The sequence below is a fragment of the Gnatocerus cornutus genome, chromosome 7 (assembly GCF_029298725.1).
Source record: "Gnatocerus cornutus isolate USDA-ARS CGAHR chromosome 7, icGnaCorn1.1, whole genome shotgun sequence".
Taxonomy (NCBI): domain Eukaryota; kingdom Metazoa; phylum Arthropoda; class Insecta; order Coleoptera; family Tenebrionidae; genus Gnatocerus; species Gnatocerus cornutus.
In genome coordinates this window covers 13,868,459-13,895,779 of record NC_142239.1, presented here as the reverse complement: position 1 = coordinate 13,895,779, position 27,321 = coordinate 13,868,459, and the positions used below count along the sequence as shown (strand labels likewise).

Below are 27,321 nucleotides of genomic sequence, written 5' to 3'. Positions count from 1 at the left end.
TATAAAAATTGCACTAATTTCTTGTAGATTTTCACTATTTTAACACAAAACAAGTCTTTTCCTGAATATTCTCAGAATTACGAAAAATATAAATTTCTGAAAGCGGTGGAGGTGTCAGTTTCACTTATGAAAATAAAATATTTATCTTTTAATGAAAATTTGAATTTCATTAAATTGTGGTATGTTGCTTATAGATTCCAACTGTTTTAACGCAAAAACGGGTCATTTTTCGGAAATCTACAAAAATAAAAAAATAGAATTTTTGGAAAGTGGCCAATTCCAATATTTCAAAATAACTTTTCAAACTTTTACTGGAAGCTTGAATTTCATAAAACGACAAAATTTTCTTGTAGCTTTCAACTGTTTTACCTCAAAAACGGGTCATTTTCCGGATATCTACAGAAATAAGAAAAATATGATTTTTGGAACTTGGTGGAGGCGCTAATTACAATTTCAAACTTGGTGAAAGCTTAAATTTTAAAAAAATTGCATTAATTACTTGTAGATTTGCACTATTTTAACACAAAACAAGTCTTTTCCTAAATATCCACAGAATTACGGGAAGGACAAATTTTTTAAAGCTGTGAATTTTTTAAAAGTGGTGGAGGCGCCAATTTTAATATTTCAAAATAAAATATTAAACTTTCCTGGAAGCTTGAACTTTATAAAACTACAATAATTTCTTGTAGCTTTTATCTGTTTTAACTCAAAAATGAATAATTTTTCCGTATATCTGCATTATTAAGAAAAAATTGTAAATTTTGAAAATTTGGTAAGTTTTGCAATATGTGAATTTTTCTGTCAGATTCTTCACACATTTTTTTAAATTTGTTTGTTGTCTTCGATTTCTTCTGATAGATCGCTTAGATTCTTTGGTTTATTTCAACTTCTTTGGATTAAAAAACATTTTTATTTCTACAGATTTTATAAATTCGCATAGCTTTGCCCTATTTCTTCTTCCAAAACAGACTCTGAATTCTCAGCTCATCATTTCTGCAAGTAACCCCAAAGAAATTTTGGACACTTTATAAAACTTAATGCTCAACTCGACTAAATGTTTTAGCACTTTCCCAATTAGCCCAATTTTTTTCTCCTAGTCTTTCCCATTATTTTTTAATTCAACTGAAAATTGCAAACGCGCTCACACAAAACTACAAGCTGCGCTACATTCAGCAATTTTCTTGAGTTAATTTTATTTAACATTCTTAGATTAGATTGTTTACGACATTAATATCCGTAGCTATTGCGACTGTTCACACTCGCGAAACAAAATTGAATTTTTTGCCAATGCAGATGTGTTTTTGCTGCAAAAGGGTGAATACACTTTTCGGATTAATTTTGTTGGGGACAACATTTACATAATTATTGTACAGTTGAATGGAGCTCATTGCAACCAGAAAATAAGTGCAAACAACGCTGACCTTCACGAGTTGACTTAAAACCAATAAAACTTATCCGACGCATCGCAAGTCTGTAAAATTTCATAAATATTCGTATAAAATCTGTTCAGCTCGTTGAGCAGCTGAGCGTAAAATTTACAACCCATCGCAATAATTCGCTTGATGTTTCCAATAAATTCGTTTTGAGATACTCACATTTAAAGTCGTAATGAGATTTTTTCCGTTGATAATCAAACAAAAATAATGAACGTTGATATTTATTCCCATTTAATAAAATCACCAAAACAGAAGCTCATAAAATCTGAAATTGAGCACTAATAAATCATGTTTTTTCATTGATTAAAAATTCGGAGCGTCACAACCATCAGCTTGATGAGTTGTAGAGATTTAAACAATCACTTGATGGAGCGAAAGTTCAACCAACTCCATTTTCTTAAAAACAACATTGCCGAAGCGCCGAAGGGAATTAAAATTTTAAATTGTACGCTAGGTGGAATGCGCGGATAAATAGCTATTATCGCAAGTTTTTTATTTAAAAATGTCTGAAGCTTTAGATCGTAATTAGCCACATCTCCAGTGACAGAAAATCGACTAAACCCTTCACCGAATTAAAAATTGCTATCTCGCAAATTGAGTCTTCGTGTTAATCTAAGTAATTAAAGATGCGGCAGTAGAAATTAACTTTTGTAAAAAAACACGAAATTGGAGAGCTGCCTTTGATAAATCCCACATAACACGGCACCCCAAGTTCTCCAGATTTCCTCCAGAACTTGTGTAAGTAGCTTTATAGTTTGTAATTTGCGTCAGTTCGAGACAGTCAGATATAAATCATACCGAGTCATTAACGACATAGATTATTTTAATTACACGGTAATACTCACTCAGTTTTATTTAGTGGTGAGAATGACACTTAAAAACTCGTCGAACCAGTCTAGTTAACACCACAAAAATCCACTTCTCTGGAAACATCAAAGTTGAGATAGAACTCGTTATTACAATAACTGAAATCCTTTCAAGCTGCAATTACTTTCCGGGCGGAATTTCTTTTATTTTCAAATTTTCTTATTACGCGAAGGAGAATGACACTCCGGACGAGAACGCTGAAATATAACAACCCAAACCAGATGAGTCATCTTTGTAACAAATATAATTTATAAAATGTAATCAAATTTTGCTCCATATCGCTCGATACAGCTTCTTAAAGAATTTAATTTATCTGAAAAAATCTACAAAGGGAGGTTTTATCCCGCCACCAGGAGAAATGCGGAGGGAATGTAATAGAGACAATTTTAAAGCAGTGAGTGGTCCATCATTGTTGTCATATTTCTTAATTTTCCCTAAGACGCTTTGTTTCAAGGAAGAGATAAATTCGGTCTGGAATCCACCTCAAATTGAGGAAGTGTGTTATTTTCAGGCGATTTCCGGGAGGAATGTTAGCATTCCTGAAAATTCGGTTGTGTATTTACGGATTTTATTGACTTCAATTTGCATGAAGATGTCAACTCGTGGAATTATTGATTTGATGTTGCAGTATGCTGGTGCATACTCTGTTATAATTGCAAGCCACTATATAAGCAGTCCGGTCAATTTACGCCCCGGAATATTCCGCGAATATTATAATGGAAGGCCCTAAAAGGATGTTTATATTATGACATGAGCCAAGGAAAATCAATACAACATTGTACGCCTTTGGTCCTTAATTGCTTTTCCGATCTTGTCATTTCTTCCACTTCACATATTTTTGCCGATTGGGGTCAAATAAATACTTTCAGTCATTTAATTACGATTTCACTTGAAAAAGGCAACAAAGTAAATCACGAAAGGATTTGAATAACGTCGGTGCTAGATGTTCAATTTATATTGCTCCAATATTGGCAGAATCAACCTAATATTGATCCAACTAAAGTAAAACCAATGCACTTACTCGGCTTTCGCGTAAGTCCTTGACGGAACTTTTCTTAGGGTTTACTCACGAAGCTACAAAGATCTTTAATATAACAGCATCTGTAATATTGTTTTCCTGCATATGCACTTCCTGTTGAAAGCACTTCACGGTATAACGAGATCAGCAATATGAAGAGAACTCCTGGAAATTAGAACATAAAAGTTGATTGTTGCATGTGAATAGGCAATTCATTTCGTTTATTGTTCAATCTGCTTTTATAAACTATTCACTGCAAGTGAATTTTAAATTGTATTATTTCGCATCGGTGGTTATGCAGACCGAAATCAATAGAATTATTATAACTTATAACGTTGGCAACACACAGAAGGCATTTATAGAGTCTCTTTGTGTTTTATTGCGGGAATTTTAATTGACTGCGCAGTTTGAAAGATTTGACGAACAATAACTCTTAAAATACTGCAAGAATAAAAGCAAATTCTATGCCGGAAAATACCGAGTATTGGCAACGTTTTGTTAATTTTGTGACAGAAAAGTTAATTTGAATTCTTCTGGGTTAAACTCCTAATTAGTTTTCTATCGAAGTTGCCGAAGATATCTTGTATTTATTGGATAGCAACTCATTAAATTCGAACAAACACAAATTACTAAATTTATTCATTAATTTTTTTCTGGAATTTACTTTTTACCTGCTATTTCAAAAACTAAATAAAACAGAAAATAAAAACAAGCAGTGTCATTACAAAAGTGTAATTATTCCAGTTTTCAACAACAAAAACCTAAGGAATTTAGGAAGTACCAATAAAGCTACAAGAAAAACTCTATATTAAATTAATAAAATCGATAGTATAAATAATATTGCCCGGCGCCTCCACCATTTTTAACTTTATTTTAATTTTTTTAATTAAACATGCCTAAGCATGAGGCAATTCTGGTTTTTTGTGGAGTGTGTTTATAGGAGCCGCTGCGCTCGGTTTGATTCTAATTGTTAGTAGGTAATGGTGGCGAAGGTGGAATTAGGAAGTTTCGATTGGTGTAATTTAAATTTCGATTAGTTATCGTTAAAATTAATTGGGGAGCCTTTGGCAATTCCCGAACTGATTCATGAAATAGTTTATGTTTGTCAGAGTGGCAGAATCTCTAAACCGAAATAAATAACTGCCGTTAGCCAGACTCCAACTATCGATTAGCGCGAGCAGCGACTGTGACGCTGCCATAAAACCGGCTCAACTGCAGACAAATGTTCCGCCATTGCTATCGTTGACGTGTATTATTGTTGCAGATGTCCTGACAGCGGGGCCAGGGCCTCCAGAATGCCTGTGGAAGAGGAATATGGCCGAAGACAGATTACGCTACAGCAGCATGCGACGCAATCGTCAGTACCGCCGCAGTTACAGTGTCCCGTTGGTTGCATTCCTGCAGATCATCGCTATGCAAGCGACAAGAACCTGCTCGACCCAGGAGAGCGATACTCGGAGCGTTTCGGCTCGGAGAGGAGTAGCTCGGATCGACTGCCTTCGGGAGAGCGGTACCAAGGGGTGTCGGAGCGATACCCGTTGGGGGAGAGGCCGCAGACGTCCGTGTCGTCTGAGCGCCTCCAGCCGGAGGAGAGGGTGCAGTATCAAGATAGGTATCACTATGCCACGTGCCAGCGGTATCCGGAGAGGTACACGCCGGTGGGCAGCCTCGACAGATACCACACCATCGATAGGTACTCGCGGACGAGTACGCCCACGGATCGGTACCAAGCGGATAAAAATACTTCCGACAGATACACACCCATCGAAAAGTACCAAGGCGAAACCGATAGGCTTAGTTCAGCTCAAAGTGTGTGTTCTATTGAGCGATATACGCCCACGGAAAGGCATAGAACTAGTAAAAGCAGGGAAAGATCGGCGTCTTCGGATAGAAAAGGTGAACGGTACCAACAGTACCAAAACCGGTACGATCAGTTTGTTCCAGAACGGTTTCCGGCCATTCCGTGTCCGGAGCGGTTCGCGACGCAAGAAAGGAACGAACGAGTACCTTTCACTCAAGTACCTTACATGGAACCACCTTCTCCAGCTCCAGCGAACGATCGATTCGTTCCCCCACCGCCACTATCCCCGGAAAACACGCCGAGTCCCGACTGTTTTCCTAATAACGCTTTTCCATCTCCTACAAACACGGTACCACAGCCGCCCGAACGCTTTATTCCACCGCCGCCATTGTCACCTTCGCCCACGGAGAAGTACTCTCCTAAGAAAGTAGAAAGGTACGATAAACAGCGGTACCCGGATCGATATGACCGGTACCATGACGCAAGGTACAGCAAAGATCGGCAGTACTACCCGCCGAACGACCGATACCATGTGAATGCTACTGACCGATTCGTAAGCAACGACCGATATATTCCCCCGAACGCTCACATGCCCGTCGACCGATACGTACCTCAACAGCAAGAACCTTATTACAACTACCAGTCTTATGATCGTTACCCCAAATACACCAATTCCAACGACCCATACATGCGTCGCGACTTGGCCTACCACTATAGACTGCCCCTGCCTTATCCCTCCAATCAGTACCAAAGAATGAGGTATTCGCATATGGGTACTCCAAATCGCGTAAAGTGCTGTCAGTATCAGGACGGTTATCAGTTGTCCAAATCGAGCCCGGGCTCTAGTTCGAGCAGTTCGGTCACTAGTCAAGGAAACAAAGACTTGCATCCGAAAGAAGTACCATGTGTCAATAACCCGAGTCTTCAAGAAATGCAGTGCCAAAGCTATCAGACTTGTGCGTACCAACAGGAAAAAGGGACGCAGTGCGGCAAAGAGTGCGTCGGTTTTGTGTCGCCTAATTTACGAGCAAAAGGACAATGTCGTCACAGTATTTGCGCCAGCCCTAGCGTGGAGTACGTCGGGGCGTCTGGGGGGCGGCACGTATGTGCCACCCCGCCGCCCAGGGGCAGCATCGGCTCGGCCGATGGCTCCGTGTGCAACGACAACTGCTGCGCGAGGAGAGCGCAGAACTCTTTGACGGTTGCTGTGTGGTAAGTACGCCATTAACGAGTTTATCGTTCATAAAGTTTTATGTGGCTAATTGTCTCGTCATTGGGGTAATGGCACGTATTTTTCTATGAACTAAGCGACATTAAAATACACCCCTTTTTTATAATAATGTTTGGTCTCAACAACAAGTCTAAAGCTCGCAGACAACGCATAATAATATGTAATCTGATTACATGCACGCTGAGAAATCTTCTTTGTCGAGGGAAAACCTAATTGATGCTTCATGTTACATCCCCTTCGTTACAAAGATCTTTTTCCACTTTTTATAACGTAATTCACCACTCCACTCTTTTTTAATTTCTCTTCAGCTTCCGCTATATTGTTTAACATTCGTCGTTTTGCGAGTTCTCGTCTAGATATTATGAACGTCTCTGAAAGTGAAGTGAGTAATGGTTTAATACGCAGGAAAAGTGGAATGGTAAAACGCTGAAGCGGCATTCTCGCCGTCAGGTTGGCGGTATTTTATACGTAATTAGACTTAACGTCAAAGGAACTGCTGTCACACGGGCTCCGATAAAGTGCGAGCAAAGCTACTTACACTCTTCAACTACGCAGGGCATTTCGGATATTCCCGTTGAAAAGACATCGTCAGCAAAACGCTCCCTTCATCCAGCACACCCTCTCAAACTAAATCGCACCAATTAGAAACAATAAATGCGAAACTGCGCCTTACCTCCACACAATTCCAGCAGAAATCATACACAGGGTTGCCATTTCCACCAGCTGCACCAACTATGCCAACATAAAAATTTACATTAACCCTGTTTAGAATGATAAATTTATAACATTACTAGCATCTGCGAGCTGGGAATGACCACCCTGTGGATATCTTTTTTTGTTGCTCATGCTTTTTCAGATTTGTTTTGTATTTTTCGAAAGTTTAACACAGCGGACAGGAAATTGTACCAACTGAAGTGTGACCTCGCCTCCCGTTAAAAATATAAAGTCCCTGTCATCTTCAAATGACCACCATTTATTAGTTTTTCTTTACTGATATAAAAATGTCTCCGACATGACTCCTCGAGCTGATTTTTCTCCGTTTTTATCCGAATGAAGTGCTATCTTAGACGGAATTTCTAGGTAATATGGAATACGAGATGAGCCGTCAACAAAAAAGAGATTTGGACTGGAAGTTAAGAGACTCGTGATACACTTAGAACTTGGTAATGATATCTTTAATAGTTAATATAAGTCCTCACTTCGCTCGGTATAACCAGCGACTAAATAATCCATCGACTGTAACCGTAAATATTTAATTGACTTGGAATTGGTAATCGTAATTAGGGAAATTTCGTGAGTGGTCATTCTTCTCCCGCAATGAAGATTTCCCAGGGACAAATTTCCGAGGCCGAATGTGTTTTCCTTCGCCACCTTCCATCTAATCGCCCCTTTCTTCCCTGAAAAATGTGATGAGGGAAAATGGCAGCGTCAAATTTTTCGCTTCGTCCGCCATCACGTTTAATCCTTCAACCAAACAAAGGAGCTCCAAAGTGGTCCGTACGTGGGTTTGGACACAATGGAGCCGTCGTCGGTCTTTGAATTGGGTCGTTTTATCAAATGTTTGCAGAACGGGACGTATTACAAACAGATCGGTATTAATGTCCTTAATCACAGTGGTTTAATGTCAACGATGTTACCGCACGGTAGGGGTGTTATAATGACTCTCCTCCATTATCCTTTTCTTATAAATATATGTGGGGGTGTAATTATAATGACCGCGCTGTGATTACTGCGCCGATAAAGAAACTTGAACTGAATTCGGTTTTTATTACAAAGTGTAATTTGTACCGGGCGATTTGGAATCGGATAACAGGAGGCCACACCACTTGTTTTTAGGTAACAGAGTATCAATAGTATGCTATCGTTTTAATTGCAAATTGGAATTAATTTACTCTCAGCGTTTCGAAACCGATTGAGTAATAACAGTATATTATTATACGAGGATGTTATAAGGCCCATTATTCACAAGGTTGAACACGAGCGAGTGGGGCAAATTACCTGATTGGATGCCCTTATCCAAAGTGTAATACTATGCTTTATCTACGACCTATTGCTGAAATAAGTATATCAAATATTATTTATCAATAAAAAATGTATTATAAAAATGGAAACATACAAGTTACAAGACACCAAGACAGTGCATATGATGATTATGATTATGTCAGAGTATTCTGGTGTAAATCATACGAAATTAGCTACAGTAGAACCTCGATTATCTGGACTAATTGTTGCTGAAGTCATTCGGATGATAGAATATATAGGAAAAAAACACAAAAAAAATATGCAAAACTTCGATTATTATTAGAAAAGTTCAATAAAGACAAATTCAAGATGTTTATGAATGTTTCTAGGTTTCTAGCATCAAGGGTGGCTTTGGAATTCCTGCCGTCCACTATTTTGCCGCTTTTTTTCATAGTGAATATAACCACATATCTTGAAAATTATTTATAATGTTACTTACGTCAATGACGTTTCAGTTACAGTTTTGTGTCCAAGTTTTTGATTTTCAGATTTTAAACCACAACTAAAACAATTTATTTCTTAAAACTTACTTTGCTCCATGTTTGAAGTTAACTGCAAAAGTCTATTGAAAAATCAAAACCCACATTTGTAATGAGCGGCAAATTTCTTTGACATTTCATAGCCACCCTTGATGGTAGAAACATTTATAAACATCTTGTGTTATAAATTAAGTTTTTTTTTTTAAATACTTTGCAATTCATGTTTGATAGACTCGAATTCGCTTGAGGTTTTAAAACGCGACAGTGTTGTACTCCTGTTGCCTTTTGAACCACTTGAGGCCACAAAAACAACGTTCTTTAAAAATACTCCAGCAATACTAGGAAACTCTTTGGCAAACATTTTTTATTGGCATGAGACTAGTAATCCGAAGCGTTAACAGAAAATCTTTGGCCACGTGTTTTTTTTAATCGGTGATCCGGATAATCAAGGTTCTACTGTAAATACAAAATAAATCACTTATTTTTTTGACGGACTCTTACAGATTTTAGCTAATCATTCTTTGTCTACAAGCGAACATATTGTAAGCAAATTATTTGTTGGTCGTAGACAAAAGACAAATGCGAAACTTTATTTTGGTATTTAAAACAAGGCCCCACCCGCACCTCCGGCTATGCTCTTCCATCTCTGATTGTAGGCAACACAAAATACACCCATTACGGTTTTATCTTGTAATTTTAATAAAATTAACTTCAACCGCCTTACTAATTAGATCTTTTCATTGTCGTTTGAACGTGACGGTAGGTAACGTCCTAATAAAATTTAACACATCGCCAAACAAGGTTAGATGGTTATGTTGGCAGTCCTGGTAATCAGACATACCAACCCAAAACCCCCAGTCACATGTTGTACTTCAAAGTGACAGGTGTTCTCAGGTGTAAAAGTGCATAGACATGTAGAAATACTAGGATTTTTAATGAAAAAGCAAAAATTCGTGAAGTTTGTTTGACGTAGCCGCAGGGAACTACTCAACGCTATGGAATTAAACGACTTGTAAGTGATGTTTTGAGAAAACCTCAATTTTGAGGTTATATTTACTGTCACTTCGTTGTGTTTATTATGGCCCCAAGTGAAATGATAGCGTTGAGTCAGTTCCTACCTGTGCTTTTACGTTTTATTATCTTCAAGGTTTTATCTCTGGAATGAGGACAAGCGTTGTTATGACTCAACTCGATGTTTTCCCATACTTGCTAATTACTATCAGACGCGTTAACTTTTACGTAAAAGGGCCTCAACCGGTTGTTTTCAGATAAAGTGTGTCATTGTCAGGGCGGATCCGTTCATTGTCCTGAATGTTTGCAAACGATATCCATGTCAGATAAATTAATTAACAAGAAGGGAAACGCAGGATGATGGTAGCTTACATGTCGGGCAAATCCTCTAAGATTACATCGAAAATCTTGAAAGTCGAGCTGGCAGTAAGCCGTGATAATATTACGGTATGCAATGCAAATTGCGGTATTATGAATAAGACTCGAGACAAATCGAATGGGGAAAACACATAAAAATTCATTATTCTACAAAGGGGACACGGAATGACAATACAGTAAAGGAAGAAGCTTGTCACGTGCGACCTTTGCATGGGGGCTTAGTTAGCGAATTACGGGCGAGGCGGTCTTTGCTTTCATGATAGTGTTATCAATGGTTATAAAATTTGTTGATGCCTGCTTGAAATTTTTTGAATTTAATTTTTTCCATTCTGTTTTAATTCATATTCTGTTATTATATTGTACATGGAACAACGAACTGAACTTTGTGTGAATCCAAATTGCATTCGTATGAATTAAAATTTAATTATATCAAACTCGGCGTACAAATACACCCAGACTTGTTTGTAGTGTTTGTTTGTATTGTCATAGTTTTTTTGGGGAATTTCCAGGAACACAATACAGTGCTCATAGTTGTGGGTTTTAAATGGGTAGAAATAACATTTTACATGTATTTAACGCTAGTAACCTGACGAATCCTAAATTAGATCTAAAATATTTTTTTTGAAAATCGTCATGTTAACATTTCTATGTTAATTTACATGCAGGGAAATTCAATTTATGTGTTATAGCTATGAAATTTGGGGATGTTACTACTTATGAGTCGTGTATCAACTGTACCAAATTACAAAATTGTAGAGCGAAAGACACAAATTTTGTAAATTTTTATTTTTAGGACAAAGAAAATTTTTTTTACATCCTTCACTAAAATTTGTAATTTTGGTAATTTTAGTGTTATAGCTATGAAATTTGGGGAAGTTACTATTTTTGAATCGTTTATTAACTCTGCTTAATTACAAAATTGTAGAGCGAAAGACACAAATTTTGGAAATTTTTGTTTTTAAGACGAAGGAAAAATTTCTTACATCCTTCACTAATATTCGTAATTTTAGTAATTTTAGTGTTATAGCTATGAAATTTGGGGAGTTTACAATTTTTTGAGTCGTTTATTAACTCTGCCAAATTGCAAAAGTGTAGAACGGAAGACACAAATTTTGGAAATTTTTATTTTTAAGGCGAAGAAAAAATTTCCTACGTCCTTTACTAAAATTTGTAATTTTGGTAATTTGTGTTACAGCTATGAAATTTGGGGAAGTTACTATTTTTGAGTCGTTTGTTAACTCTGCTAAATTACAAAATTGAAGAGCAAAAGGCACAAATTTTGTAAATTTTTATATTCAAAGACGAAGAAAAAATTTCCTCTATCCTTTACTAAAATTTGTAATTTTGGTAATTTTAGTGTTATAGCTATGAAGTTTGGGGAAGTTACTATTTTGAATCGTTTATTAACTCTGCCAAATTACAAAATTGTAGAGCGAAAGATACAAATTTTGGAAATTTTTGTTTTTAAGACGAAGGAAAAATTTCTTACATCCTTCACTAATATTCGTAATTTTAGTAATTTTAGTGTTATAGCTATGAAATTTGGGGAGTTTACAATTTTTTGAGTCGTTTATTAACTCTGCCAAATTGAAAAAGTGTAGAGCGGAAGACACAAATTTTGGAAATTTTTATTTTTAAGGCGAAGAAAAAATTTCCTACGTCCTTTACTAAAATTTGTAATTTTGGTAATTTTAGTGTTATAGCTATGAAATTTGGGGAAATTACTATTTTTGAGTCGTTTATTAACTTTACTAAATTGCAAAATTGTAGACCGGAAGACACAAATTTCGTAAATTTTTATTTTTAAGACGAAGAAAAAAATTCCCATATCTTTCACTAAACTTTGTAATTTTAGTAATTTTAATGTTATGGCTATGAAATTTGGGGAATTTACTATTTTTGAGTCGTTTATTAACTCTGTCAAATTGCAAAATTGTAGAGCGAAAGACATATTTTAGAAATTTTTATTTTTAAGGCGAAGAAAAAAATTCCTACATCTTTCACTAAAATACGAAATTGTTTAGCGAAAGACACAAAAAGCATGGAAGACAATTCGAAAAACAATGCAAATGCACCGCAACAGAAAAGATTTACCGTCCTGAACTTTCGTATCGATTTGTCAATTTTACATGACAGATTTAGAAAATATCACTTTGCCAAACATTTTTTACGATTTCCGGGAAAATTTGAGACAAAACTCGTCAGTGATGTTCCATTTTCTACATAACTCGAGAAAAGTAGTAAAAATAAGGCATATAATAATGTCAATATGTCACAGAATTCAACCAGATGAAAAAAGGAAACAAAAAACCATTAGAGAAGAGAATGTGAAGAATGTCAAAAAAATCAAATTTTGTCTTTCGGCGTGCTATTTTTGACAAGTAATTCGCCCAGTTTTGTGTTTGGTTGGATATTTTTTCTTTTTGTAACCCCAACACTCTGACTAACTATATATTTAATTCGATTACTATAACATAAATTCGTGCAAGATTCAATTTCACACACGACGACATTAATACCAGTGGCACTAATTGCGGCGGTTTATAACATGCTTGAAACATAACATATACATACGCTAAAATCAATAATTGAAAATAATAGCCTCAATAGTTCTGTAGTGGCAAAATTGGACTGCAATATGCTACATAATCGCTAAAATAGCCTTCAATGTCCTTAATTTTGCACACAGAATCAGTCATTACGATTGATATTATTTCCAACTCAATTTTTTGTGCCAAGAAAGTAAATAAAATCGTTTACTTCTGTCTGAGTAATTTACAAAGGAGTTTTCCCCGAGTTGGATCTCAACTGAAGCATTCAATTGATCCACCTCTGGTTGTTGATTAGGGAGCATCCTCACAGAATTGTAAAATTTCACGACATATTTATCAGAATAAAACGGAATGCCACATCTGCATACAAGCTTACGTTATTGACAGATTTTGTCTTTGAAAAAATGACTCGTAAAATATGCATCTGTTTCCAGTTTTACGACAGTCGCAAGAGTGAACGATGGCATTGGCAGTATTTTATCAAAAGCTTACGAGTGCACGGAACGAATTATATCAGTAAAGTTTGTTTAAATTATAACTCGATTACAAAACTGTCACTGTAATACGTGAATTTATCTGACTCATTGCTTGGGAAGCAAAAAGTTTTAATCTGTTTCTTGAAGCGTGAGATGACAGGTTCGGTTTTAGTTGTATCCAAAAGAATAATAAAAAAATCTTGAATTTTGCTGACTTTCGGAACTGTTGTTATGTCAATTAATTTTTTGTTGTGCAAATCAAAAATTTACCCGCTTCCAATTCGAGCAACCCAAATTAATTATTGACTCCGGCAGTGAAAGTCTTCGTCGCAAAAGCTTCGAAACTTGCTAAGTACGATTTTGTATAATTAGTTAATAGCATTATATGGAATTGCCATGTCTTAACAACAGAAGGGTTTTCAGTGGAATTCCAAACTGATCTCTCCAACGATAGTTATGACTGCGTAATTAAAAAGAATTTCAACTATGAGCGACCTGATGATATCGCCGAGGAAGAATGTGCAATGTATGCAAACTATTAAAATATGTTACTCTTGACTTTATTAAAACCGCACTGATATTGATCATAGATTAAAGTAAGAATTTCTGTTTATTCACGGTAATTACTTCTCATGATGTGAAGGTATGTTATATCAGTTATCAGACATCCACACACAAACAACTTTATAATTAGACAAATTAATTGTGACTTTGTGTTTGTCTGGATGCTATGACTCACCTAAATTGCACAATCCCCTGCAACTATTTGATCCAAAAATGAAGCAACAGACAACGTTTTGCGTTCGCATTGTTTACTTTTCATCACATTAAAAATTATGATAATAGTTATTTTCTAATTTGGCGTGGTAACAAAACTATGTCTGCATTCGTTTTGAGTGCGATAACAGACTGTTTCCGCATCGTTACAAATGTTGTTAACAAATTTAATTCAAACCCCAAATAAGAAAAAAATAGGATAAACACCCGTTTTAATAAACTCGCCCTTTTTTAATATATGATTGCTTGCTGGTTACGCAGTTTTACTGTGCTGGCTAAACTTTTCATACAAGATATATTTTAAATTCACATATAAAAGAGAAGTTTTGTTTTTATAGCGTAATTTTATTTAATTTCGATATCAGTTCGTTTTATCGTTATCGGAATAGGCGAAGTCTTCCTAGAAACGTGGTTTTATTGTAAAGTGCAATACTTTCGGTCTGGGAATTTTATATCGGAGACACGTTAGCCTGAGTAGTGGAGGAGCACTTTAGAAAGGTGAAATAATTTAAACGAGGCGATATGCATCTTTCATTTTAGATATACAAGGTGGCCCATCTAAGGACTTTCCAGTCCGATATCTTTGTTATTTATGAACGGATTCTAATGAAATTTAAAATCAAGATAATTTGACCTTGCAGACGAGATTCTTCTTCAATTTAATTTAACAGTTTTTTCATTCATTTCAAATTTTTATTTTCAAGACGAAGAAATTTTTTCGTACATTTTGCACTAAAATTCGTAATTATGGTAATTTAAGTGCTACAGCTATGAAATCGTGGGAAGTTAATATTTTTGAGTCGTTTATTAACTCTACTAAATTGCAAAATTGTAGAGCGAAAGACACAAATTTTGGAAATTTTTGATTTTAAGACGAAGAAAAAATTTCCTACATCTTGCACTAAAATTCGTAATTTTGGTAATTTTAGTATTATAGCAATTAAATTTGGAGAAGTTACTACTTATGAGTTGTGTATTAACTCTACCAAATTGCCAAAATGTAGAGCGAAAGACACAAATTTTGGAATTTTTTTGTTTCAAGACGAAGAAACAATTTCTTTCATCTTGCACTAAAATTCGTAATTTTTGTAATTTTGGTACATCCATAAAATTTAGGGAAACAACTATTTTTAAGTCATGTATTAACTCTACCAAATTGCAAAATTGTAGGGCGAAAAACACAAATTTTGGAAATTTTTATTTTCAAGACGAAGAAATTGTTTCGTACATTTTGCACTAAAATTCGTAATTATGGTAATTTAAGTGCTACAGCTATGAAATCGTGGGAAGTTAATATTTTTGAGTCGTTTCTTAACTCTACCAAATTGCAAAATTGTAGAGCGAAAGACACAAATTTTGGAAATTTTTGATTTTAAGACGAAGAAAAAATTTCCTACATCTTGCACTAAATTTCGTAATTTTGGTAATTTTAGTATTATAGCAATTAAATTTGGAGAAGTTACTACTTATGAGTTGTGTATTAACTCTACCAAATTGGCAAAATGTAGAGCGAAAGACACAACTTTTGGAATTTTTTTTGTTTCAAGACGAAGAAACAATTTCTTTCATCTTGCACTAAAATTCGTAATTTTTGTAATTTTGGTACATCCATAAAATTCAGGGAAACAACTAACTGACAGTCATGTATTAACTCTACCAAATTGCAAAATTGTAGGGCGAAAAACACAAATTTTGGAAATTTTTATTTTCAAGACGAAATTTTTTCGTACATTTTGCACTAAAATTCGTAATTATGGTAATTTAAGTGCTACAGCTATGAAATTGGGGGAAGTTACTATTTTTGAGTTGTTTACTAACTCTAGCAAATTGCAAAATTGTAAAGCGAAAGACACATTTTTTTTTAATTTCAGTTTTCAAGACGAAGAAAAAAAATTATGGGATCCTTCAACAAATTTTAATTAAATCGAAATCAAAGATAATTCGGTATTGCAAACGACATCCTTCTTCAATTTAATTCAATAGTTTTTTGCAATTTTCTGTTTATTCATTGCAAAGCTAAACGCAAAACCGAGGAAACTAATCTTCGAGAAATTAATCAATGAATCCAAAAAGGAAATGAAATGGACACAAAGCAAAATCCAGTAAATAATCAATACAGACACTGAAAAATGAGAAAATCTAAGCACCGAGAAAGCAAAGAAGGCAAAAACTAAAGAACTCAGGATCCGAGGAACTAAAGTAAAAACATTGCTGCAAAGTGTTCACATAAAAGTTTCATCAGCGGAACAACATTATTCCATTATAATCTCTAATATCGCTTCCAATTACTTTGTTGCACAATAATTAGATTTTTGATGGCCACTTTGAAAGAGCAACGAAAAATTGAGTGTGCAACGTTGTAAAAATGGTGGAGGCGCCGAGTCAATCCTGAAAATGTTTCTTTCACTGTGTGACGATCTTATCAGGATGTAATTTTAGGAACTAGTTTGAATATGAGGTCGTATTCACCTCAGCAGTTAAAGAAAGAAACGGTTTTCGGACGATTTTTACCTCAGAAACTGTGCTATTTCTTGGCCGCAAGTACGTAATAAAATCTGACAAGGTGTGTGGTGCACCATGATTGATTGTAACTCCATCTAGATTACTCCAGCGAAATGCATCACCATGAGGTGGAAAAAGAAACAAAGAGGTTTAAATTGGAACATCGATTCAAGTAAATAAGTCGTAGAAAGAGGTTAATAGCGTGATAGAAAGTTAAATTACGATCGGCCCTTTAAAAATTGTGGTTCAGTACGCTCACAATCAGTTTAATTCGTACTGTTTTTTGTCAACAGAAGGCCATTTACGTTATCAGATTCCCTGTCAGAGCTTTCTGTGGGAGTAATTAATAGTAATCCGTTTGTTGATCGTTGATTTAACAGAAAAAATGCGCGAGTGTTGTGTTAAAATTTCCAAGTATCGTCCCGCACGTGTGTATTTTTCATAAACGTCGTAATATTTAAAGCGTCCACAGCCGCGGCTCTTCCTTGTGGCCGGTTGTAAATTACGGTGCAAATGGGGGAACTTTCACCCTGACGCATCAAGCAAATATGGGGCGAGGGTGTACATGTTTCCATCTCACTCAAGCGATCGATCCTCCCTCGGAAACCCTTCGAGGTTACACGGGAACACACGCACCAAGAAACGTGCTCTTCCTGGCTCCGGTCAAAAATTAATGGTCTCCCTGTGCAGAAACAATGGACAAAGAGTTCGAACAGTGCACGTCAATAATTAATTAAAATCGGAAAAAGGGAACGTAAATGCGCCATCTCGCGACTATAAAACAGAGATTAAAAGCGAGTGAGTCTTTGGAAATGTGAACGCATAATCGAGTTTGAAAGACGTTCACAATAAAAATGTTGTGACTACTTAATCTGTCCATTAGTCTGGAGTTTTGTGCTGGTAATTACCCGTGTTTCACAGCGGAGTTTTAATGGAAGTCATATTTTATATTCTCTGAACATGTCACGTAAAATATCGAAGCCCCTGTTGGAATTTATCGACGTTTTGCATCGATATTCTGAGCGAAAGGAGCAAAGAATGCCCGATATGGACGAGATAAGACATGCTTTAAACTTTATAATAATGAACATTGTCGAGAGAACGAGGTCAATTACAAAGCTTTCATTTCAAACAAACCCACAAGATTCTAATTTCTAATGTTACTTATTAACATTTGACATGAAAACGGGACGAACTTACACAAGAAGCTTTGATGAACTTCACAGTGTCACAGGACAAGACATGAAATGCTGGAAGCAATTTGAAATTTAATTCCTTCCAATAAAAATTGAACCACTTCCGCGGGAGTAGTTTTGATTTCCATTCGAGAAACTAGGTCGAGAGATGAATGAAAAGTTTTCAGATAATAATTTCGTTTTTTTTCAGAAATAGGTTAATGCAGAAGTTCATCGATCTTAGTTTTAACTGGACGTGAGTAATAACTAGAACAAGTAATAGTAATGATTAATGTTCGTTTGCCCAGTGAAACAAGGTTAGATGTAGACGTTTTCAAGTCCTTCGATTTATGAAGACGTTTATTCATTTTTCAATCGCTGTTTTCATTTAGCAAAAGGTCAGGAAAAAATAGTGTCGTAACTAACACCAATGCAGCAGTTTTGACGTATGAAAACTTCATATTTAATTGAATTGAAAGTTTTCGAGCAAGAATGCATGGCCTGCCTGGAAAAGATATTTAATGGACTTCACGATACCATATTCCGAATTCGCCACTTTTGGATCTACAATTTAAAATCGGAAATTTTTACTTCTGTTAATTCAGAATTTTGGCTCCATGTTTAAAAAAAAGAACAATTCAATTGGAGCTGAAAACTTCCAAATTTTGCTATGGAAATATTTAAAAATCCTGAAAAAGTTTAATTAGATTTTCCTACGACCCCATATGAAAGTGACATTTTCCACACGGTTAAATGACTCCGAAAGTTGATGTTTTCGTACATCCATTTCCGAAAGTAAAAGTCACTAGTGTGATATGAATATATCCGCTCAGACCTGTCAAAATTGACAGTTATTTTCAAATACAAATGTAACTCCTGAATTTTTGTCTTAAATATCTAGACGATGCACTGTAAAACAACATGCATAATGGTAAAAATGAGTTGGTTAGGTCGTTTTTGACAAATCAGTTTTGACAGGTCTGTGCGGATATATTCATATCACACTAGTGACTTTTACTTTCGGAAATGGATGTACCAAAACATGAACCATCTAAATATGTGAAATACGTCACTTTTTTATGAGGTTGTAGAAAAATGGCATTTAGAATAGATAAGAAATGAACTACTGTCGAAACTTATGGTGATGAAAGGTCGTAGGAAAAATAGTGTACATAACTCGTCGAAAAGTGTCTTTCTTGCACTCGTGTAATATCTGCACTCGGCTGGCGCCTCATGCATCTACTTTTACACTCGTGCGAAGTTGGTCACTTTCCGTACTTGTTATGTAAATACATATCTATTTCTTACATCCCGTAATGTCGAAAAAATCATGAAATTTTTTAAGATTTTTGGATGAGTTCTAGAAAAATTCAATTCCTTAGGAAGCGCGATACTAAAAAATTAACAAATTGGAGCCGAACTTGAAAAATTCGATCTGGAAAAATATAAAAAAATTTAGACTTTGACTTAAAGAAAAAGAAATACAAGTAGTGCGCCTAACTGGAAAATCTGATGAATGGAAAACGCCTGAAATTTAACAGTTTTTCGTAAAGTTGAAAAAAAATCATAAAAATTTGAAGATTTTTCGAAGAGTTATAGAAAATTCAATTTCAAGAAGTGCGACATTAAGAAAAAACAACTAATTGGAGCCGAACTCGGAAAATTTGATGTAGAAATATAAAAAAATCTGGTCTTTGACAATTGGAAAATCTAATGATTTGAAAACGCCTGAAAATTAACAGATTTTCGTACATCGTTAAGTCGAAGAAATTATGAAAATTTGAAGATTTTTCGAAGAATTATAAACAAACTCAATTTCTTAAGAAGTGTGACACTAAAAAAACAACAAATTGGAGCCGAACTCGAAAATTCCATGTAGAAATATAAAAATTTAGATTTTGGCCATAAGAAAATACATGTAATGCGTTTATTTGGAAAACGCCTGAAAATTAACACATTTTCTTACATCGCGTAAAGTCGAAGAAATGATGAAAATTTGAAGGCTTTTCGAAGAGTTCTAGAAAAATTTAATTCCTTAGGAAGTGCCACATTAAAAAATCAACAAATTGGAGCCGAACTTGGAAAACTCGATGTCGTGGAAATATAAAACCAATCAGAAAAGAAAGTGCAAGTAATTTTTTTAATTGGAAAATCTTATGATTGGAAAACGCCTGAAAATTACTAGATTTTTTTACGAAGTTGAAGAAATTATAAAAATTTGAAGATTTTTCGTAGAGTTGTAGAAAAATTTAATTCTTTAGGAAATGCCACACTAAAAATCACAACAAATTGGAGCCGAACTTGGAAAATTCAATCTGGAAATATAAAAAAAAATGGATTTTGACTTGGAGAAAAAGAAATACAAGTAATGCGCTTAATTGGAAAAATCTGTTGATTGGAAAACGTCTGAAAATTAACAGATTTTCTTATGTGGTGTAAAATCAAAGGAATTATGAAAACTTATTTTGAAAAGTTTTAGAAAAAAATTATCTTAAGGAAGTGGAAATATGAAAAAAGTCTAAACTTAACTTTTTAATTGGAAAAATTTGATGGTTTTTCGAAGTTTTAGAAAAAAATCATTCTTTAGGAAGTACGACACTGAAAACTCAACAAATTGGAGCAGAACTTGGAAAACTTTGGGCTTTGGCTTAAAGAAAAATAAATACAAGTAATGCACTGGATAAGAAAACGTCTTAAAATTAGCAGACTTTTACTTACAAAAAGTTGAAATTTTCTCTGAAAAAAAAAACCGCTAAAAGAGTTTGGTCTTAAATTACATACTTGAAACAGAAACTGTCAATGTAAACTACTTCTTCGAAGCGCAAAAATAAAAATTTTTTGCTTCTTTCAATTTTGCAGACAATTAAGAAAAGGTCAACAAGAGAGAAACTGTTTTTTTTGCACGATAGAACAATTTTGCTTAGTTACCGCGCCTGCTGTTGGAACAGTAAGTTGAGTTTACTGGTTACCAAGATAAACAAAACGGTAAGTACAAAATTTACTTACCGTTCTAGAACGGTAAGTAAAAATTTAAAAATAGTCATTAAAAACGAAGGATTTATATTCATTCTCAGAACGAAATTTTGACTTTTCAGGAATTATTGAAGAACAATTAATGTCAATTATTTGTAACATGTTTAGTTTTATAAAAATAATCGAAATTTGTCTATCGTGCAAAAAATTTTATAAGCATCACGAACGTTAAGGACTATACCGATCTCAGATCTCGTCGCTGCGCTCCTCCTCCAAACAATTGTCTTCGATCGGTAAAGTGTCCTTACCGTTCTTAATACTTAATATACTATAAATTTAAGCGTACGTGAGACTTTAATAGATTCTTGCTGAGTCATCGGCAAAACCTTATCTGAACAATATAAAAATCTTATGTAAGAAAAGACTTATTCTATGGATATTGTCCCAGAAAAAGCTTTTTACTTTGTCGTTGCGCAACAGTTTCTTATTCAGTATCGATTTATCTAAACCGGTGATATAATCAATTGATTGAATTTTTTCTATGTTGTGCTTGAGTCTTGTTTATTAATATCTCCGTGCCAAAAATTGATTTTTAGATTAAAAACTGCCAATTTCGAAACTCCACAATTATTGTACCTATATAAAATTTCAGTTCCACTCGTGAACTAATCCAACTTTATATTACTAACTATAAAAGTTAAATAAAATTCGCAAACAGACTTCAGATAAATTAGGTTTATTAATCGCAATCCAGGTTATATCCCAGTCTTTTCTAGAAAAGTTCCTAGTTCTAACGAACTTTAAGCAGTAAAATAACTAGTTTATGAGATGATGTTATTAACATGAATATCCCTAAAATTAAGACTCGGTACGTTTCAAACAAAATAAAGTTTATGAATTCAGTGGTGTAATAAATACGTTTTGTTCGATTTTGAGTGCAGATTAGTTTGAAAATCAATACGTCAGCTTGTTGTTTTCAACTACAACGAAATGAAAAAAGCAAATAATTACACGTTAAGGTGTAATTTGAATAATTAACGCAAATCGAGTGAAATTTTGGTAATTTCTGTGTCCACAACAATGCTCTAACAAGTTTAACGTATCCATTACCAGTCAAGGATTTTTCTAAATTGATAAAAAGCTGAATTCGAGCTCTCCAAACTTCTTATTTTCGAATTTGTTTGAGTTTGATTGGTAAATATAATTGAAAGAACTCAAAGCTCCCCTTTCTGCGTACTCTTAATTTCACTTGGTGTGTTTTGTTTCCTCTCCATTTCCTCTCATCTTTTTCCCTTTTGATCACATCTTCGTTCGTTTAGGCAAGCTGCCACAAATGGATATCGACGTGTTTAATAACCAGTGTGAATTAATCGGCGATTTGTGTGTACGTTAATTAATTTCGGAGGCAGTGGCAGAAGTAGATCACTCAAATCCGACGGATTAGTTCCTAACTGGTGCTGAAATTTTGCCGATAACAAAGCGCGATGGGCGCCACAATATCTCTACATATGCTTGGTTTAACAGCGATATTCACACAACGCTAAAATAGTGAAAATTTTGACTACTAACCTGAAATGACATTTACTGTGAAATTAAATTTCTCTCCGACAAGTGACAAAGAAATGCGTATTTTGGGTTGTCTGTATTTAGTTAAATAATAACGATTTTTTGTGGGGTAATTAGTACTTCTTGTTTAAGACTAGGTATAAAATCCGCCGGAGCCTCTTTTCGCGGGTCGGCGAAGCCGACAGAGCAGAAGGTCTAGGAATTTAATTTTCAGTTGTGAAAAGCCGTGCGCGCCAAGGGGAACTAAATGAATGAACATCATCCACAAAATCACTTTACAAGTAACAAAACGACTGTGGAAGTTTTCGTATCGACGCCCAATGGGACCTTTCAACACGATTTGCTTCAGCGAATCGTCGTTTAGTTTTGGAAAAAGAGAACCGCAAGTTATTAATGAATAGTCTCTTAACTTTCTTAAGTCAACTTCGCACCTCAATGGGAGTTTTTCAACTTCTTAAAGAAATGGGTCGTGTCGCGATCACTTTCGATGGATTTTTTATGCAGATGGGAGATTGTGCCTGGAATTAGCTATCGATGATTTTGTTATGCAGCGAGCATAGCCCATCGTTTATTAAAAGATTTTATAAAGACGATATTTTACTCGGAAGGAACTTGACTTGGCAGTTGGATAAATTATTCACGGTGTCGATCGGAAAGACATCGGAAATGTTGCTGGTTTATTGAGAAAGGTGGCTTTGTTTTATAGCAATACTGGATAAAGCAGTCGGCTGAAGTTCTGTCGAGAACTCCATTTCTTCAACTTGTTAAATTAAACGAAAATATTCAATGCAATTTATATTCAGCTGGTTATATAAGAGTATCCCAGCAGGGAAGTAATTAAACTATTTTTCTTCAACAACTCCGCGCCGGTTTCGTAATGAAACTTTATGCTAAAAGTTTCACTTTGTATATGAGTCAAGTCGTGATAAAAATTGATGTCTCAGTTGAGTTTCAATAAAGTCGCCATTTTATGAGCAGGCATTTTTGCGCTCTTCATATACAGTTGACGGTGGCAGCTATTGAGAGAGATTTTAGCGCGCAATTTCGTACATTCAAGCTTAAACTCGGATATTTCATTTTCTCTGTGATTTCTAGGAACGCGTCGAGGCGAGAATTCTGCGTTTGGCGTTAGTTTCAGAATTATCTAGACGATTTTATAATGAAATTTGTTGAATTCCTGCCTTTGATGTAACTCAACAATTTTTGAACAGGGCTAATAACGATCTGCCCCTTTTATTATACAGGGTGGCTATTTAATGTTAATGCAATAGATTTATAGTAACACGAAAGCCACATAGAGCCACCGATAGTTTGTCTCAAACTGACCTTTTGATAATGTAAATGAGGTCTTCCCGTTTGATTTACTTAGGTGCGCTTTATTGTAACCGATCTGGTTAGAGCTGGAATAAATTTAATTTTCATCTAAACTAACATCAAGAAGAGAGATGCAAATGTCTGCGGGATATTATATTCACAATGAATGGTGACCAAAATGAGTGAAAATTCCAAAAGGAGAAGCCACATGTGCTTTCTTTCATAAAATAACGGAAAAGTTTCTCTGCAATAAATTAAGATTCTTTTGCTTTTAATTTATGGAACTTTAAAAGTTCTTTTTCCCAGTGAAGTTTAACCAGACATTGTCTTGAAGTTTTATTGTCATATGATAAGTAAGATTCGATGCTTAGCAACAAGAGTAAGAGGAAACCGATGGCGCAAACCGCATCTTTCTATCTGTTGTAGTTCCGGGGATATGGAGCGCCGAATATTCCGGAGCTTTAAAAAATTGTGTCGCTTTAAAAAATTGTGTCCTTTGGCGACTACCCAAAACTTTAATTGCTTCTAATTTTGTTATTTGTACGGGAAAAATTGGCGCAGTTTTGGATTCTGCGTGAAATTCTGCGTAAAATCAGCACCTATAATTTGCTTCACAAATAAGCTAGAAATAATTTTAAAATAAGTATAATATAAGTATTTAATATAAATATAAGTTTAATATTTTTCAATCATATGTCAATCGAAAGAGCAGCACAAGATCTGTCACTTGGCCAAATATCAGATCGGTTGGTCAATTGGCTTACGAGGGGCGGGCAAAAACAAAAAAAATAATTCATCGTTTGATTCGGATTTTTTTTTCGAAAATAAAAAATTGAATTGGATCAATCGCTTCTACTTCAGTTATTTGTTGACGTACCAGAAAAATTAGTATACATTTGGTTTTTGCGTGAAATTCTGCGTCAAATGAGTACCAACAACTTGAGTTTACTCCACAAATAAACTAAAAATTGACGGTACTAGATTTTCAGGGGGTGTACGACAGATGGGTCATTTTTAAGAGTATTTTTTTAGTTTACGGTCAAAACATCGGCAGTCAGTGACAACTTCTTAGTTTTAAAATAATTAGACTTTCTAAACTCCGGAGAGCGCGATTTTCACTCAATTTCTTGATCGTCTTCAACATCCTCCGTATTTTTCCCGGTTGAATTTCCTCGACTGGGAGAAGCCGTATACAACTCAAAGTTAATTACTTCATGTCCTCGCCCAATTAAATTTTTGATCGAAACGTTAGAAGTATAATTGACCCGGATTTCTGGTCGTAGCTGCAGCCAGCATCTCTTATTATTCCATATACGTACTGTAATAGCGACCGGCTTCTACTATAAAAACATGATTGATTTCCGGTCTCCATAGATTCCTTTCGTGCTATTTTATTTTCACCAGTGATCGTAAATTAGGTCTGGAAATTACCGGACAGTGTCGTCGATCGCCTTACTATAGATTGCTTCGGATCGAGTTACGATTCCAATTATGGAGGCTTCGGGATACCGGAATTCCGCACGAAATGTGCTCCGGTTTATACAAGACATTTGAGCTTAAATCATGCTTTTGTGGCGGACCTTAGTGACTTGATAGTGCTTAAGGAACAGACCTGGACGCGGTTATCGTAAAGTGAAAGCAAGTTTCAGAAGGACACAATGTCGAGAAGGTCGTAGGGTTTCAACCGCGGGATACAAGAAAGTTTTATTTTCGTTAAGGTTCAACCGAAATGGGGAGGTTATGACGTGATTTATGGATAGTTTCAATAAGCGATTCCTTCGATAGGGCGTTTCTTATGACGTTGTCCGGCAGGTTGTTAAATTTTTTTCTTAAGTCTGTCGTACATTAATCAAAATCTATGACTGCACAGGTGAAAGTTTAGTTATTTAAGAGCTTTTAAACACTCGCTCTGGCTTGTTTCAAAGAATAAAAATGGTGGATGCGCCGGGCTTGTTTTCTATTTTTATCTGTGCACCAGCGATTCTTCGAATTCTTTTAAGTATTCTCACAGATATTAGAAAAATACGAATTTTTAAATCTATTGCAATAGTGGTGCCGCTTAAATAAAGTCGTTAAAGATCTGTAGATCATTTTTTATTTTTTTTTTCGGCCATAATACGGTTAAAGGAATCTAAAGCAGTTAATTTGATTTACAATCTGAATTATCTAGAAAGTCTAAACTATAAGTTATGGCACTTGAAATTTAAAAAGACCGACAGAATGCGCTTTTTTTTAATAAATTCGACAATTGACGCAAATCTCAACTTTCTAGAAAGTCTGAGCTAGAAGTTATGGCTCTTGAAATGTAAAAAGATCGAGAAAATGCGCCTCTCCTTAATAAATTGGCTAAATTTCTGTTAATAATTTTCTATTTTTTTTCATCTCTATTATGATGAGATGAAGCTAAAATAAATGAATCTAAAAGTCTAAACTAGAAATTATGACACTTGAAATGAAAAAGGATCGAGAAAATATGTGCCTCTTTTTAATAAATTCGCTAAATTTTTGCAGATTTTTGTTTAATTTTTTTTTTGGCTCTATTGCGATAAAAGAAACTTAAAACAGTTAATTTGAATTTTCTCAAGAAGTTGAAACTAGAAATTATGGCACTTGAAATGTAAAAAGATTGAGAGAATGCCTTTCCTCTTTTATAAATTCGCTAAACTTCTGTAGATCGTTTTTAAATTTTTTTCTTTGGGTCTTATACGATGAAAGAAATCTAAAACTGTTAATTCAGGCCAATCTTAACTTTCTAGAAAGTCTAAGGTAGAAATTATGGCACTTGAAATGTAAAAAGATCGAGAAAATGTGCCTCTTGTTAATAATTTCTGTTAATAATTTTTTCTTCGGCCCTAATCTAATGAAAGGAAGGTAAAATAGATAATTGACACAAATCTCATGTATCTAGAAAGTCGAAACTAGAAATTATGGCATTTAAAAAAGAGGATTGAGAAAATGTTTCTTATATAAATTTCTGTTGTTTCTGTTTTTTCTATTTTAATTTATCAAATAATTTTCCGAGTATCCATGAAATTCCAAAATGCGAATAACTGAAATAATCGACGACGTTTTTCCGTGGCATCTGGCAATTTAACCCTATTTTTTAAAATAATAAATTGCTCACGCTAAAAATATCAAAACTGGCGAATTTTTCGGGTTAAATAAACTTCAGTTTTGCTTTTGCATAAATAACAATTTAATACGTCCAATAAAAATAAAATATCCTTGAAGTTTAATACCAACAATATTACTATAAAGACCCTTTCAGTTCACCAAATTGAAAGTAAACAAATTTTATATAGACGGGATGAAAATCAATCGACTTGACGGTTAAACAATATTTTATAACTGTCGCAAAAGAAAAAGAAAAAAGGATCGAAGCTATTATGTGGAATCTTTGTGTTATTTTTTATTGAGGAATATTCATGGTTTTGCTTAGGCGGTGAATTAGAAGAAGTTTATTATCGATCCGATTTCTGGCGACGCGACGTGCAATCAAATACTTACTTATGTCTTATTTTTCTAGCTGATTACACGAAATGGTAATAATTTATTGTGATTGATCGTATCAAATGCGCGACTCAGACAAATAACAGGGCTGTTGATAGAGATTGATTATTATGATTATTGATTTTGTATCAACAAAAAACAGTAAAAAAGTAACTTGTTTCTATGATTCATTTTTCTTGTCGTGATCACATATCTTCAATTTAAATTTGGCGCTTCCGCAAAACCCCCTGCAA

At 34.7% G+C, this 27,321-nt stretch overlaps 1 protein-coding gene across 2 annotated transcripts in view; it reads left to right on the top strand.

Annotated features, from left to right (window-relative positions):
* The window catches only part of rho-5 (rhomboid-5), a 71,464-nt gene that overhangs the window by 21,780 nt on the left and 22,363 nt on the right, over window positions 1-27,321 (top strand). For both annotated transcript variants that reach the window (XM_088040555.1, XM_088040556.1), the window contains one exon: window positions 4,586-6,334. In XM_088040555.1, the coding sequence (XP_087896681.1) occupies window positions 4,617-6,334 (1,718 nt within the window). In that variant the 5' untranslated portion in view covers window positions 4,586-4,616. The remainder of the gene's footprint in view (window positions 1-4,585; window positions 6,335-27,321) is intronic.